At 36.6% G+C, this 17067-nt stretch overlaps 1 protein-coding gene across 2 annotated transcripts in view; it reads left to right on the top strand.

The window, feature by feature from the left end:
- Window positions 1–6324: 6324 nt before the first annotated feature.
- The window catches only part of LOC103060470 (inter-alpha-trypsin inhibitor heavy chain H4), a 35592-nt gene continuing 24849 nt past the window's right edge, over window positions 6325–17067 (top strand). For both annotated transcript variants that reach the window (XM_025172044.2, XM_025172043.2), the window contains exons 1-3: window positions 6325–6407; window positions 14396–14556; window positions 15621–15725. In XM_025172044.2, coding sequence (XP_025027812.1) covers window positions 6333–6407; window positions 14396–14556; window positions 15621–15725 — 341 coding nt within the window. In that variant the 5' untranslated portion in view covers window positions 6325–6332. The remainder of the gene's footprint in view (window positions 6408–14395; window positions 14557–15620; window positions 15726–17067) is intronic.

Below are 17067 nucleotides of genomic sequence, written 5' to 3'. Positions count from 1 at the left end.
CTCTGGATGGTTTACAGTAAAAAGAATAAATATTAATTAAAATAGAACAAACATTATTAAAATATATTAAAATACAGCAAGATTCCTATATAAAAATAAATAATTTCCAAGGAACTAACTAATGTTAATTAGAAGTTATTCACCTCAGGGAGCATCTTCAAGAGGCCAGCCACCCCCAGGGTTGGTTATATCCCTTTTTGCCCCACGTGAGTTGGCAGAGCCAAGTCTTCACCCGCTTTCGGAAGGCCGGGAGAGTGGGGGCCTGCCTCACCTCTGGGGGAAGAGTGTTCCATAGGGCGGGGAAAATGGCAGAGAAGGCTGTCCTCCTGGGTCCCACTAGTCGACCTTCTTTTGTAGACAGGGTCCATAACATGCCTTCTCTGCCTGACCAGATGGGACAGGTCGACGTAATGGGAATGAGATGGTCCCTTAGATAGCCTGGTTTTTTGTGTATGCAACAAATTCCGACACTGTCTCCAGGACTAGAACATACTGGGTTCCCTCATCATGCTAAGACTTTATGTGGCTGATTAGATTCAATGAATAAACAGTAGTTTGTTTTAGGCCACTAAACCACAGTCTGAAAACATAGTTCAGTCTTCTCTCGTAATCCCCCAGTCCAAAAGCAGGAGAATTAAGGGAGCCCTACACACCTGGAGATGCCAGGTTGTGGGGCATGAAGATTTGAGGCCATCACCTGTTTGAGGATGAGAAGAGAACCTTCTCTTCTCAGTAAAACAGTCCACAGGATGAAGGCTCTTCACTGAAAGTTATGGAGCATAATCTACCACACTAGTTCAGTGCAGATTGGTAGACATATATTTTTAAACTTCCCAGTCTAGGACTGAGAAAGAATGACTAGCCCAAAGTCACCCAACCACCTTCTGTGCCTAAAGAAGAACTAGCATTGATTCTGTCCTGCTACTAGTCCAGCACTTGTAACCACTACATTAAACTGGATGGATGGATGGATGGATGGATGGATGGATAGATAGATAGATAGATAGATAGATAGATAGATAGATAGATAGATAGATAGATAGATAGATGATAGAGACAGATCCATCCATTCAGCCTCTGCACACAATCAGACTTGAGTTCTGTAAGCAATTCTAGGGATGTGCTTTACTAGACATGTGACCATTATATCAAGGAGATCAAGGAGCAGGTGTTATGACATTTATAGAATTGTTTTTAATAGGATAAAAATGTGAAAACAAAATCAGAAAAGGAGAAACTTTCTGAACAAAAAAATAACAATTGAAATGACTGTCCAAACTGGTTTTGGCTATAAACTGTTTTTCCTTCCAGAGCTGAACCTGCTCTGTTTTTCCCTTCAAGAACCTTTTTCTACAACCATGGAATCTCCAAACCTTGCAACTCTCAATTGGCTTCTCTTTTACTTAAGAATGGTCCTTCCTCCTTCAGGTAGAGAAGAGGGAAGATTAACCCTTGGTTGTCAGCCACTACAGCAAAAAAAAGAGAGAGAGAGAGAGAGAGAGAGAAATCAATTAAATCCCTGGCTGGAATGCTCAGAAAGAGCAGGGGAAGGGGATTGTACATGGTTTGAGATCCTCCGTGCCAATATGTCCTGGAACAACAAACTATGAATCTTTGCTAGAACCCTTCAGGCAAACACAGGTTCCAAGGATAGATCTACTCATGTACCAGTGAATAACGTTAGAGACTCCATGGAGACCTTCTACAGCAAATTATGGGAAGCAGGGAGGCAGAGTGCACACTTTGAATCTATAGAGTATGACAAGTCCCCAGACTCGTTTAAATATTGCACTTTGGTTATGCAAATGACTATTGCCTGATTCCCTTCCATCCCCTGCAGACAATTTCTCTTTCTCCTCCAAAATTGCTCCAGAGATCTCCAAACTCTCCAGAACATTATCAGGCTTGAAACTGGGAAAATGACATTAATTAAGCAGAATCAAACAGAAAACAATACCCTAATCAAAGAACTACCAAGGAGAAAACCACACCCCCACTAACACTGGCTGGGCAAGCTACTGTATATAAACAGGGAGCAAACCCCACACACTCACTAGCACTGATGATATTACCTAGTCGGGTAATGAAACATCTGCAAGGAAACAACCAAGCTCAACAACCAAGGACTCCACTGAAATGATTACTATCCATTCTTGTGTCAGAAGGACATTGCTAGAGTCAACCCGATATGTAAATATTAGAGCTGCTCATTTCCCCAGACCACCTTCTCAGTTTCTCCATAGCCTAGATGTTCTTTAATCCAGCCTCTCCTATAAACTAGTGACTTTCAGAAGCTCTATTACAGTATTTCCAGAATGGGAAGGCATTTTTGTCACTGATAGTCCAACCTGAATTTGCTGATTGTCTGGTATTTTATTTCCCTCCCTCCCTTAATCACTGCCTTGCATCTGTATTGACCTATTTCACCAAACTGAGGAAGGTTCACTGCTGTTTGTTCATTTATTCATTCTTTATTTTAATTTATATTAGAGAGTTGCATTCAGCAAAAGCCCTTGTTAGAGGATTTGTGCTCCTGAGCATATGCAGCATTCTAAAAGAATACCAAGTAATTGAGCAGTAACTGAACAGCAGTAGCAGGCCCCATCTGAAAAGAATAAAATGCTCATAATATAATTGTTTTGGAGGCAGAGTGTAGACGTAGCCCAGCTAGGAATAAATGTTAACAGAGATGCATTACATGTGAAGCAAACGTATACGCAGGACAGGTTTTCTATCTAACCTAAAGGAAGCAGGAGAGAGAGGAAGTTCTCTTTATCTCTGAGCCACAGAAACTCCTTTAACTGACATCGGGCCAGGGGGAACCAGCCCCAGCAGCAATATGTAAAGGCCCATCTATCACTCAACGTCTGCCCCCCAATGGACAAAACTGCTTACAGGGGCAAAGAGATTATTATTATTATTATTATTATTATTATTATTATTATTATTATTATTATTATTTATTTGACTTGTCCCCGCCCATCTCCCCACAACGGGGGATTGTATTGGAGACAATACAATCTCCAACAATTTATACCTTTTCTTTTTAGACTCAGCCTGGTAATGTCTATTAATTTGTAGCTATATACTGGATGAAATCCCAGTTTTGTGAAAAACAGACATGATTACTCAATCACTTAAAAGGTCTGGCTGAAGAGGAAGAACTTAATTCCTTTTCTGGATGTAGAAAGACTGGTGACTTCCCACAACCTTGGAAGGAAAGTATCCCCTGCCTTGGGAATGATGCAAGAAGGAAGACGTAGATTTGATTGCTTTGCTTCTAATTTTCGATGAGTGGAGAAAAAAGGAGAAAGGGAATGAGAGAGTTTGAGAGGGGCTGGTTGATTAAAAGAAACCCCTACATTCCAAGGCCAGAGGACTCATCAGAGCTTCCCCAAACATGGTGTTGGGAGAAAGGCTGTTGATGAATCCTATAGTCATCTTGTGCTGTTTCTTCTGGAATGTAAACTACAGTTTTGCTTCTCTGCTAAGGGTGTCTCCGATGACCCATCGCATTTTAGAGAGGGACTTTGGTGTTTAAGGCAGTGTTTCTTCATGACTAGTTCCTTTCTTTCCGGTTCCTACATAAAGTTCAAAGACCCTTGCGTATTTTCTTGGATAACATGCTTAGTAAGCTGTACCTCTTCAGGGTGTGTGGGTGTGGGTGTATTTAAGAACTTACTCACAAAACAGTAAGAAAACAGTGACGTCTGTTTTTAAACCCCTGTCACATGCACATGAAAACTCGGAAATTTGCCAACATTTATTCTGATGAAAGGGCAAGTATTTCAAAACAAGCAAACATAAAGTTATACAGATCTCTCTTTCTAAAAAGTGAAAATTTTTAAACACCTATCAAAATCCTGGGGTGGGTAGGCTCCATCCTCTCAGAATCCCACCCCTGAAAATGGTTTCCCATTCTGCTGTAAAATTTAAGTTACACCTATGGGTGGGTTACCCATGCTAATCCATGTGAGATACCAAGATGCCTTCTTCTCTTCTTCACTTCTTCGTGCCTTCCATTTTGTGCACCAGAACGGCCCCTGCCCTCCATGTATACCATCACAGAGACAAAGATTCATTTCTCTCAAGAAATGTACATTTAGAACTTCATGTAGAAAAGGCAGAAATGCCTTGGTTTCTGGCGTAATTTACTGAATAGCCTTGATATGAGAAATGTAATGGTCAGGAACCCAAAAAGGGAAGACTGCTCATCAGTAAGAACCCTGGGGACAGCCTGAGCACAGGTTGACTACCCCATTTCTTTACAACGGTTCACACTGCTGAAGAGACAAGATGCTGGGTAGTTTAAATATCTTTATCCTTTTAGAATCACCTGAACAAAAGAAAAAGCTAGGAAAATGTGAATTGAGCATCCAGATCTCTTACACATTTCTCATGACTTTTCTTTGGAGTCAATGTAGCACTTGTTTGGCTTGTGGAATTACAGAACACCAAACTCCTGTCTTTTGTCAGGTTGATCCATTTCCACAGTATTTTTGGGAAGGAGGATTAACTTATTTAGGAATTGCTTAGAAGAATTCTTCAATGCTTTAAAAATAAGGGAATTAATTATGATAAATATGAATTAAGCACTTCAAAATGCTATACAGGGAAAAATATGAAAGCAAAATAAATCTATAGATGTATGCAGGGTAACTAGAACCCAGTAGCCATCTTCCATGTCTCTGCTGATAGTCTTTCTTCCTAATTTTTTTTCCTTCTTGTATACCCCAAAAATATTTGCATCTTTCACAAACAAATGTGTATTTTGTTTTGTTTGTCTACTTTGGCACGTCTCACCAACTTGTGGCTGATTTCTTTTGCATCCCTAATTCCTGGCCCTTTTGGAAGAGAAATATCAAGGAGGGAAACTCTTTCAGAGTTTCTGCCCCAGGAGGGGAAAAGAGGGAACACATGTTGAGGAGGCTGCCCTCTGCTTTTGGGGAAAAAATCATTAAAAGGATCAGTTCAGAAAAAGCATATAATTCACACACAGCAAAGGCAAAGGGAGAAGGAGAAACAAAGGTGCCAGTTGCAACAGTTCCTGTTCAGATTTGTCTGTGAGTTGCTTTATTCTGGCATCCCACTTTTATATTATTCTGAAAGAGTCATGTAATTGGACAGTTCCAAATGCCTGCCAAAACTCTGCATAACTCCGTTCTGTTGATAGAAATCATTAAAGTTCTTGTAATTTCGTTAGTTACAATACTTTGGCGGGTTACTAAAGATGGTGCTCTTACCTTATGTTGTCTGTGAAATGAATTATGGCAGAGTCAAAGAAGAGACATGGGGGGGGGGAGCAGTTGCCCAGGATGACATTCTAGAAAACCTGCTTTTGACATCAGTGATATTTCTTTAGTACGTGCCTGAAAGCCAGCTAATAGTTTCTGATCAAGACATCAGTAAAGTGAACCAACCTCTGCAATGATGGGATGGCATTTTTCCTATATGGATTTTTGTAGAATTCAACTTTATAGACATGGCAAACTTATGGTTTTAAGAAATAGCAAGATCTCATGCCATTTCAATAAAAGATACAACGTATAGAATATTTCTTGATGGCACGGTAGCAAATTAACTGCTGTCCTGATTTAAAAGGGAAAAAAAGTAATGATGGAATAATAGCAGAATTATCCATTGGAATAATTATTTGGTTTTACCGATGAGAAAACATTTCCTCATATCCAGGAAGAAGGGTCACAGATATCAGATAGACTATATAGGAGAGGCGGTCTTATTTTATTGATCTGAATGTTGCAGTGGTTACTCCAAAAGAAAGTTTGGCAATCCTAGATCAATCAAGCCCAGCCAATGCTTGAGTTATATTAACTTTTTGAGTATTATCTATGCCTACCCAATGCAATTAGTTGGCAATCAAAATACCTTGGCTTCTGATGAAAAATAGCCATACCTGATAAACTTTGTATGGAGAAAAAAATGCCTCAGCTCCCCATATTTCTCAAAAGTTACTACCTTTCTGAAATGAAAACATCTTTTAAGATAATGAAGGTCCATCCCTGCCTCCAACTTTAAATCATATTTCTCTAGCCTTTCGAAATTACAAGGTCAATGTCCAGCTGATCAAAGGATGGCATTAATCCCAGAGAATGTACCCAGGAACTAATCAATAACAGTTAAACCAGGCAGCAATATTTGAATATTTAGCAAGACTTTAGCAAGAAGTTGTATTATGTAGGATTAGGTTAATTATATCTTACATCTCCGGGTAAATATTAGGCTTACTGGTTTCACAAATTTTACCAAAGAGTAGTTATTCATTAACTTTCTCCAATAAATAAGGTTTCCTCTATGGTTCTGTCATTTCCACAATGGAAAACCAATGGTTCATTCTCTGGGTGGCTTTGTCTTCACAAATCGTATTAGCAGATGCTGTTATCCATCAGGTACTTGCCTTCGTTGATGCTTAATTGTTCTTTAAAATGTGAGAGAAATATATATGCCTCTGATTTTTAATCATTCAACTAATTTTACAGGTTGAAAATAAGAACAAATGACTATCTGAGAAGAACCAGACTTAGAGCGGGGGTAGATATGTTGCATTGTAACTGAACATGCTCTTTAGAAATGGCATGTGTGACTGTACTTGGGTATGTGTATTATTAGTGTAAAGACATAACTGAAGGTTAATAAGAGCAGTTTGGCAGGGGAATCAGCTCTCCAGAGAGGTGGCAGCAACTCATTCAGCGTGTTCAAAGGGATACATTAATTTGGATTTCTCCACTGAGCAGGGATTGGATTCAGGGGCCAAAATGGGTTCAACTCTTGGATTCTAAGTTCAGCCTATCAGACAGATGGAGTTAACCTCCCCTATCCTCAGCCTGTGGAATGAGAGTTCTGTTGGGGTTTGGGTATTGTCTGTTGTCACAACTGAATAAGGGTATCTTCCCGAAATCATTTGGGGTTTCCGGTTAGAAGAGATGACGACAGGACAGGTGTAATTGCAGCTCAGAGAAAAGGAAAACTGCAGCGCGGATAGCCAGTGATCCTGCGGAGTCAAAAAGATGGGCGGACCACGGAGGCAACGCTGACAGAGAGCACTGCTGGCAAAGAAATCTCAGCGGGTCCTGAAGGCAGGAGAGACCATCGCTTTCATTTTCATTTTCATGAAAGAGTTCAGCCAGGGAGCTAGGAGGTAAAATTGGTGGAGACCATGTTTGTAGCCCGGTTGTTTGGGCTTGAGTCGCCGTTCCTCTCATTTCTATTGAAAGCCGCTTCTAAATAATTACAGAGGAAAGAAAGGAAAGAGACTTTCTAAACAGAAGAGTGAATTATACACTTCTAAGGGGGAATCACTGTTTCAAGACCCAGCTGGAAAAGGACTTATTTAATTAATTGTCGCATATTGCCATATTGTTTAGAAAACCTATTAGAGTATGTTAAGCTATTAGGCTGTGTACAGAGTATAGATAGATAAGAATAGTTATAGAAATATTCTTTGTTGAAATGTATAGATATATTGTATAAATATAGAAATATAGTAAAATAGAAAAATAGAAAAAATGAACACGAGGAACCAGAATAGGAAGGGGTTGGAAGTGGGAGGAGAAAGAGAGTGGCTGAGAGCCATGTTTGAAGATTTCACAAAAAAAACAACTCAAAGTATTACCCAGAACTTAACGCAGCTATTAGAAGCTAAAATAGACGGGTTGGAAAAAAGATTAGAACAGAGGCTGGAAAAGATGGAAAGAGGAATGAAAGAAGAAATTCAATGTATAAGAGAAAGAGTTGAGAAATTAGAATTAGATAAAGATAATGAAGCAGATCGATTAACATTATTAGAACTAAAAGAAAAAGAACATTGTCTCAGGATTAGGGGAGTAACAGAAAAGAATGAAGCAGAAATTCAAGATACAATTGTACAAATGCTTGCAAATTTAATTGGATGGGATGAGGAAAGATTGGAGGAGGATATAGAGAGAATGTTCAGAGTGAACTCAAAATATGCTAGTATTCACAAGAGACCGAGAGACATTATAGTTGAGTTCTCAAAACAAACAAACAAAAACAAGGGAAATGATAATACAGACTTCTTATGGTAAAAAAATTAACATTGGAGGACAGGATGTAACGATATTTAAGGAAATTCCCCTGAGAATATTTTAAAAAAGAAAAGATTATACATTCCTCATAGAGATATTAAAAAGGAAAAAAATCCCATATAGATGGGAAACGCTGGAGGGAGTTACTGGGACATTCCATCAACACAGATACAAGTTGAATACAGCTCCCAAGGTGGAAGAGTTTCTCAAAAAATATAGAAAAGATATGGAGGAAATAGATCAAACTAAAGATAAAAGAGGTAAAGAGACAGATAAAGAGACGAAGGGGAAACCAGTGTTTACTGAAGAACAAAATACAGCAGCAATAACCTCAAACTCTAAAGAATTTATAGCCCTCCTCTCTAATGAATGAACTGAAATGTTTGTCATGGAACATAAATGGAGTGAATGCACCAGTCAAAAGGAAAAAAATATTTCATTATCTAAATAAATTAAAGCAGGCTATTGTATGTATACAGGAGACCCAGAAAAACAGATACTAAATATTTGACTAATAAAAGGCTAGGGAATGAATTTATAGTAGCAAATGAAAAAAAAATGGAATAGCAATGTATGTAAAGCCTAATTTAAAGTGTAGGTTGGTAATCACTGATGAAAAAGGGAGGTATATAGCAGTAGAAATAGAAATGCAAAATTTTAAAACAATAGTGGTGGGCATATATGCTCCAGATGAGAATCAGAATCAATTTTATAAGACTCTATTAAACCTTTTCATAGATCTTTCATATGATAATTGGATATTGATGAGGGATTGGAATGGGGTTATATCACCATCTATTGACAGAAAATCTGAACAAAAAATAAAAAATAATCAAGGAAAACTACCCAAATCTTTTTTTGACATCATAGACAATTTGACTATTGTAGATGCTTGGAGATATAAAAATGGCAATGTAAAAGATTATACTTTTTATTCTGATAGAAATAAATCAATCTCCAGAATAGATATGATTTGGTTAACAACAAATTTAACGAACCAAATTATAAATGCAACAATCCTCCCAAAAACTTTCTCTGATCACAATCCGGTCCAGGTAAATATAAAAATTCCCCCCAAAATATATAGATGGAGGTTACATGAAAATCTTTTGAAAAAAAAAGAATATGTGGAAAAAAGTAAACAGAAATTAAAAGAATTCTTTGAATGAAATTTAAATAATGAAGTGAATATAGCAATGGTATGGGATGCTAGCAAAGCTTACATGCGAGGTTATTATATATATTTAAATAAACATATCAAAAGAATATCACAACAAAAACTTCAGTTATTATTAGATCAGATTAAGCAAAAAGAAAAAGATCACCAAGCAAAACCATCAGAAGAAGATATAAAATATCAAATAAAAATTTGCAACAGCAACTTAATATTCTGACAACAAATGAAATCGAAAGAAATTTGAGATATATAAAACAAAGAAATTTTGAATATGCTAATAAAGCTGGAAGATGGTTAGCATATAAATTAAGAAAGGATAGGAGGAAAAATACTATTACTAAAATTCGAGATAATGAAGAAGATTTAACTGACAATGAAGGAATTAAAAATGCCTTTTAAAAATACTATATGAATTTATATAAAAAACGGGAGGTGCCAATAGAAAAGATAGAAAATTATCTTTCGAAATGTAACTTAAAGAAACTATCAAAGGACCAAAAGATAATAGTAAATAATCCTATCACAGACCAGGAAATCATACAAGTGATTCAAAAATTGAAAACAGGCAAGGTCCCAGGTCCAGATGGATTTTCAGCAAGTTATTATAAAAAATTTCAAGATCAAATTGTACCACTACTTAAAGACTTATTTAATTCAATTTTGATAGGGAATCAGATACCTAAATCGTGGACAGAGGCTAACATTGTTTTAATTCCAAAAGAAGATCAAGACTTAAAATTATGCAAAAATTATAGACCCATATCCCTTTTGAATAATGATTATAAAATATATACTTCAATCTTAACAGAAAGATTAAAAATTATATTACAAGAAATAGTTAACCATGATCAAAATGGTTTCCTACCACAGAGGTATATAAAAGATAATATAAGAACAGTTATAGATCTAATAGAATATGCACAAATACATAATGAAAACAAATTACCCTCCTATTCTTGGACGCTGAAAAAGCATTTGATAATCTAAATTGGAATTTTATGTCCAAGACATTAGAGGCAATGGATTTTGGAGAGATTTTTTTAAATGCAGTAAGAGCAATCTATACGATACGAAAAGCCAGAATAGTGGTAAATGGGGACATGACACAAGAATGTCCAATTGAAAAGGAAACAAGACAAGGTTGTCCTCTATCTCCTTTACTATTTATATTAGTTTTAGAAGTATTAACAGAGGGTATTAGAAAAGAAGACTGTATACAAGGGGTAAAGATAAAACAAGAAATATACAAATTAAAAGCCTCCGCTGATGATTTAGTAATTACAATGCAAAATCCACAGGAGTCCCTAGAGCATTTACTAAATACGCTATCAGAATTTGGAGACATAGCAGGATTTAAAATAAATAATCAAAAAACAAAAATGATAAATTTAAATATGCCACAAAATAGCCAAGAACTGTTGGAACAGAAGACAGGCTTTCAAAATGTAAAAAAAGTAAGATATTTGGGAATAGAAATTTCAAAAAGGAATACTGATTTATTTCAAAACAATTATGTAAAGATATGGATTAAACAAGATTTAGTAAAATGGGAAAATCTACATTTATCATTATTAGGAAGACTATCTAAAATTAAAATGAATATATTGCCAAGTGAAGAAGAACTAAAGAGACTCTTGATGAGGGTGAAAGAGGAGAGTGCAAAAACTGGCTTGAAACTCAACATTAAAAAAACTAAGATCATGGCATCTGAACCCATCAATTCCTGGCAAATAGAAGGGGTAGAAATGGAAGCAGTAACAGACTTCATTTATTTGGGTTCCAAGATCACTGCAGACGGAGACTGCAGCCATGAAATTAAATGACACTTGCTCCTTGGGAGGAAAGCTATGGCAAATCTAGATAGCATATTAAAAAGCAGAGACATCACCTTGCCGACAAAGATCCGCATAGTCAAAGCTATGGTTTTTCCAGTAGTAATGTACGGCTGTGAGAGCTGGACCATAAAGAAGGCTGAGCACTGAAGAATTGATGCCTTTGAACTGTGGTGCTGGAGAAGACTCTTCAGAGTCCCCTGGACTGCTAGGAGGTCAAACCAGTCAATCTTAAAGGAAATCAACCCTGATTGCTCATTGGAAGGATTGATAATGAAGCTCAAGCTCAGATACTTTGGTCACCTAATGCAAAGAGAGGACTCTTTGGAAAAGACCCTGATGCTGGGAAAGATTGAAGGCAAAAGGAGAAGAGGGCGGCAGAGAATGAGATGGTTAGATAGCATCACTGAAGCAATGAGCATGAAACTGAGCAAACTCAGGGAGGCAGTGAAGGACAGGAAGGCCTGGCGCGACATGGTTCATGGGGTCACGAAGAATCGGACACGACTTAACGACTAAACAACAAAATATCCCAATTTTAATTACGGATAAAACTTTCAAAACTTGGCAAAGAGACCTGTCAAAATTTATTTGGCAGGGGAGGAAATCAAGAATAAAAATTAAATTACTACAAGACAGTAAAGAAAGAGGAGGTTTGGGACTGCCTGATATAAGATTGTATTATGAAGTGAGTGGTTTGCTATGGATAAAAGATTGGGTTACATTAGAAAATTGAAGATTATTAAATTTAGAAGGACATGATTTAAAATTTGGTTGGCACGGATACTTTTAGTATAACAAAATTAAAACGAATAAAGCTTTTAATAATCATACTATAAGAAAGTCAATTTTTAGAATTTGGAATAAGTATAAATCTATCCTAACACCAAACATTCTGCTCTGGATCTCTCCACAAGAAACTTTTACAAGACGGGATAATGTAGGAAATTATAAATGGTTGAGATATTCAGAACTACTAAACTTGGAAGGATTGTCGTATAGATTAAAAACAAGAGAGGAATTGGAAAAGGAGGGGTACCTTCACATATTTCCAACTGAAAGAACAATTTAAAATAGATATCAAAAATTATAAATTTACAAAAGAATTATCATGGTGGGACACTCAAACTAATATAAATAGTGATCATATGATAGCCAAAATATATACAATTTTATTACATGTTAAAAGGAGGGAAGTTCAAAATAAAGATTGTATGAAAAAATGGGAGAAAAATTTTGGCTATAATATTAAGTATGAATTATGGAAAAAAATGTGGACCAAAGGGTTAAAATTTACATTAAATTATAATTTGAAAGAAAATTTTTATAAAATGATGTACCGGTGGTACATAACCCCTGATAAATTAAATAAAATGTATAACACAATATCGTATGTATGTTGGAAGTGTAAAAAGGAAATTGGTACTTTATACCATATGTGGTGGACGTGTCCAAAAGTTAAAAAATATTGGGAGTCAATACATAAAAATATTTGCAAAATATTGACAATGGAAATGATTAAGAAACCTGAATTGTACTTACTCAGATTTATGGACAAAGAAATTGAGAAAAAACATGGAAATCTTCTACTACATCTGATCACCGCAGCAAGAGTTGTCTATGCAGCTAAATGGAAAGAGGAAAACGTACCAACCCTAGAGGAATGGTTACTCAAATCTTTGGAAATTGCTCCAATGGCTAAACTGACTGACCAGCTAAAAGATAAAGATGTCGATGATTTTATAATAAACTGGAAACCTTTTTTTTGGCTATATGGAAACGATATACTCCATACAGATGAACATTTAGAGTGATAAGTAAGAACTGTGAATAAAATAGAAACAAAGACAAGATGAAGGAACCAAGAAAAGAAGAAGACATGTAAATAGTTAAAATAGTCACTGTTTAGTTAGAAGGAAACCCTGTTTTTAAAAAAATTTCGTGATTTTTTTTTCTTTTTGTGGCTGTGTGGTATTGGCCTTTAGGGGTTTTTTTTCTTTTTCTTTCTTTTTCTATCTCTACTCGCTCTTCTCATTTTATGTTTGTTAGGTATTTGTTTGTGTTAAATTTTATAAGCTAAGAAAGATTTATTTAAAAAAAAAAATAAGGGTATCTTCCCGTGGTCCTGGCAGTTTGGAATCACTCAAGGCTCAAAAAAGTCAAAGTGGCTGCACGTCCGCATGATTGAAAGCCCACCTGTTGTACTGATGCATATGCAAAGAGGCAGAACTTCAATAGCATAGCTGCACCCACCTTCTTAACTTTTTAACACCCCCCACCCCTTTGTGGACACCCCTGCAGATACCAGCACTCCAGGATCCTAGGTAGAAGTTCACATCCATTCAGCTGCATGTACAGAATCTGAGATAGTTTATAAGCAAAGCCAAGTCCTTAAGCCAATTATGACTTCTAAAGAAGTATTAATTGTTAAATCAATCTTTAATTAAACAAAAATTGTCAATACATGGGAAGGGAAATGAAAATGCATTCATCAATGAGATTTTAACTTTCTAAAAGGGACTCGTGCAGACTCTGTACACTATTACAACGTTCTACACTTTGACAATCCTATTCTAATGAAACATTAAGGGCAAATATCTGGTTTTGGTTTATTTAAAAGTTATGAGGCAGAGAGAGCATCAGGCAGTTCATCTGCCAGAGGCAGCCAGCCATGTGCTTGCAACATACAGAACACATACATGCTATGCTGAAAAGCGGCTGAGTCTTTTCTCCTTGTAATCTATAACTCATTTTTGTTTTAACAGTCTGCCAAACACCAACCTTGATTATTTATTTTATTCTTTATTGTTTGGGACAAATACAAAATACAAGTATAAATAGAAAGACACAGGGATGTCCATGTCTTAAGGAAGCATAAGATAAAGCTGTATCTTGTGGCTGATTCAGGATATCATGAGAGAGTAATGCATTTTGCAGGGCGGGTGGGTGCTCTTTCAGGAAGGTGAAGATGTTTATAGGATTTTCTTTCTTGGGTGTCAGAAAAGGTTGCCTGGCTGTAGATACTGCACTCCCGAAATGTCAGGGTTTGGAGGTGGCTGTTGGTATGCCAGACACAGCAAAACAAATCGAATTCTTACGACAGCACGTTTTTCAGCAAAGTACTGTATTTTATGTTTTATATGATATATTCAGATAATATAGCAATAGTTTAATATTTTAAAAGAATACTTTTGCATTTTTATTACAGAAAATTCTCATATCAAAAGTTGATTGCTACTAATATTTTTAGCCTTTGTTCAATTGTTAGCCAGTAATGATTTCCAGCAAAGAAATCAATAGAACATTTCCCTCTTCTTCCACAGAATGCCATTGAAATCTACAGCCTGAACATTGACTGCAGAGTCACGTCACGGTATGCCCGCACGGTCATCACCAGCAGAGTTGTCAACAGGGCAAATGAATCTAAGGAGGCTCTTTTTGAAGTAGAGCTACCCAAGAAAGCCTTCATCACCAACTTCAACATGTAAGCACCCATTTTAGGCTTTTTAAAAGATGGGGCATTTCAGAATTTGGGCAAGAGGAGACAGTCCATCTCCTGCTGAGGACTATAGAACAAAAGGAGTAAATATATTTCTCTACAACACTTCTACAGCAGTGTTGCTCAACTTGCTTGCTGGCTGGGGAATTCTGGGAGTTGAAGTCCACACATCTTAAATTGCCAAGGTTGAGAAAAATTGGCCTACAGGATATATGCCTATTTCTTGTTTACAAAGTTTGTAAAAATGTCAAGATTGCTAAAATTTTACTTCATGCTAAATCTGGTAGATACCATCAGGCCCATAGCTCCTTTTAACCAGACCTTTTTTGAAGCTGATCTATGAGAGAAATTTAGGTGGCAAATCCACTAAAGTACAGCTCAATATCTGAATTTTATTTATTCATTTTTCAAGGTTTAAAAGGCACTCCCATTACCTAATCTGGAGCAGCATACAACTCCCCAAATATGTAATTTGGGACTAAAAGCACACAAATACAGATCAAATTAAAAACAAACCATAATGGTGTAAGTTTGTAAAACTGGGAGATATTTTCAGAACAGTTGAAATCATTGAATATAAATCTCATTCAGTTTTGACAACAGATAATGCCCAAACCCTAACAGAACTCTCATTCCACAGACTGAGGATAGGGGAGGTTAATTCCATCTGTCTGATAGGCTGAACTTAGAATCCAAGTGTTAGAACCACGAGGTTCATATTTTTCATTCAGAGCAAAAAAAAAAAAAAAATGGATAAATTAAAAGGTAATCACAAGAGTTATTCAAGCATTGGGGTTTGTCTGTACAACCCTATTTCCTCAATTGATTGGGCTGAATAAAGAACAATAGCGGGAGAAATTACATTTTCCCTCAACACTTTAAAAGGTCCCACTTCTAAATTATAGTTAAAATTATATTAAAATTATATTAAATCCTATCATGTAGGATTTAATTTTCTTTCTGTTCATGAAATACCTTACTACCACATGTCAGGTTTTCCTTGCCTTTTTCTGGACCTTTATGAACTCTTTGAAACATCTATTTTAAAGGACCATAGATGGAAAGACATATCCTGGAATAATCAAGGAGAAAATGGCTGCCCAAGCTCAGTATGATTCTGCCGTTTCACGAGGTCAAAGTGCTGGATTGGTCAAGTAAGTACCAGAATTTTTCCCAAGTTTTGCTTTTAAGTTGATGTCTTTTCTTAACCAGACCCATTCAGTGCATATCACACACTGTTCCTTGGCACATGCAGATAATGAATCCAGTTCCCACTGTTACATAGCCACCCAACTCACAGTGACTCTGGGTGGCTTACAGAATTATAATCCACAATACAAAAAACCCATCAACCCTCCCACCCCCACGGGGGCTACAAACACAATCAAATCAACCACTTGATTGGCTCCATATCAATCTGGGGTCCCTGGGCCTGCTGGCAAATCCATGTCTTCAGGGCCTTCCAGAAACATATCAAGATGGGGGCTGGTCTTATCTCTGGGGAAATAATCCACAGCTTAGATGTCAGCAGAGTATAGATAACCAAAGCGTGGTTGAACATAAACAGCCTTAACTGATATTTCAATGTAGAGGGCACAACTTTCCAGGCCGCTGCAACCACCTGAGTTCCCCCATGTAGTTCAAAGACCTCTCAGGCTATATATCTGATCCTTCAGAAGGAAAATATGCTGTATTCCCATATACTTCACACAACTCCTGTTCTGAATTGCAGAACTCTATCAGTACAAATTGGGTGCCTAGGAATAATAGTGTCAGAACAGTGTCAGCTGGAACAGATTAGATTTATAATCCAACAACAGCAAAAAGAATTTAGGTGGATCATGTATTGTTTACTACTGCCAAATACTTCCAAATATAGCACACACCCAAAGTATAAAGGAATACATAAGGGTTGTGCAGAGCTTCACATCTGATCTTCAAGAGGTATTTTGGACTGCAAAGGTAACACCTGATTACAAAGCAGCCATGCCTCTAAAGATACAGCTGCTTTTAAGGTGCTGCAGACTGGTGCTACCCAGGCATTCCAAAGCAACTTTGGAGATTGAATCCAAAGAGCTGAATAGCCTTAGAATACATTATCACTTCAATACCTATCTATGCAGAACTTGATTAAGGAACTTTATTATAACAGGATTTGTTTTAAGTATTAATGCAAGTAATGGCTATGTTTTTGTTTTTTCCTTCAATATTATTTATATACATACATACATACATACATACATACATACATACATACATACACATACTATATATATGATAAAAGGATGAAGATGATGATGATGATGATGATGATGATGATGATGATGATGATGATGATAACAGAATATCAGGAAATACTCTGAATTTTTAAAGATGTGTCAGGAAGCCTAAGGATGAGCTGAGGCTTGCAGTGAATGCCAAAAATAGCAAAAAAGGGTTCTTTGGGCATGTATCTGTTACAAGCCACACAGGGGAAGAGGGCAGGGTGAAGGCAGA

Source organism: Python bivittatus, unplaced genomic scaffold (assembly GCF_059951505.1).
Source record: "Python bivittatus isolate LINGU-HERP-01145 unplaced genomic scaffold, Pbiv_v1 ctg000080_np1212, whole genome shotgun sequence".
In the NCBI taxonomy this organism is placed as follows: Eukaryota; Metazoa; Chordata; class Lepidosauria; order Squamata; family Pythonidae; genus Python; species Python bivittatus.
This window is presented reverse-complemented; position numbering and strand designations above follow the sequence as displayed.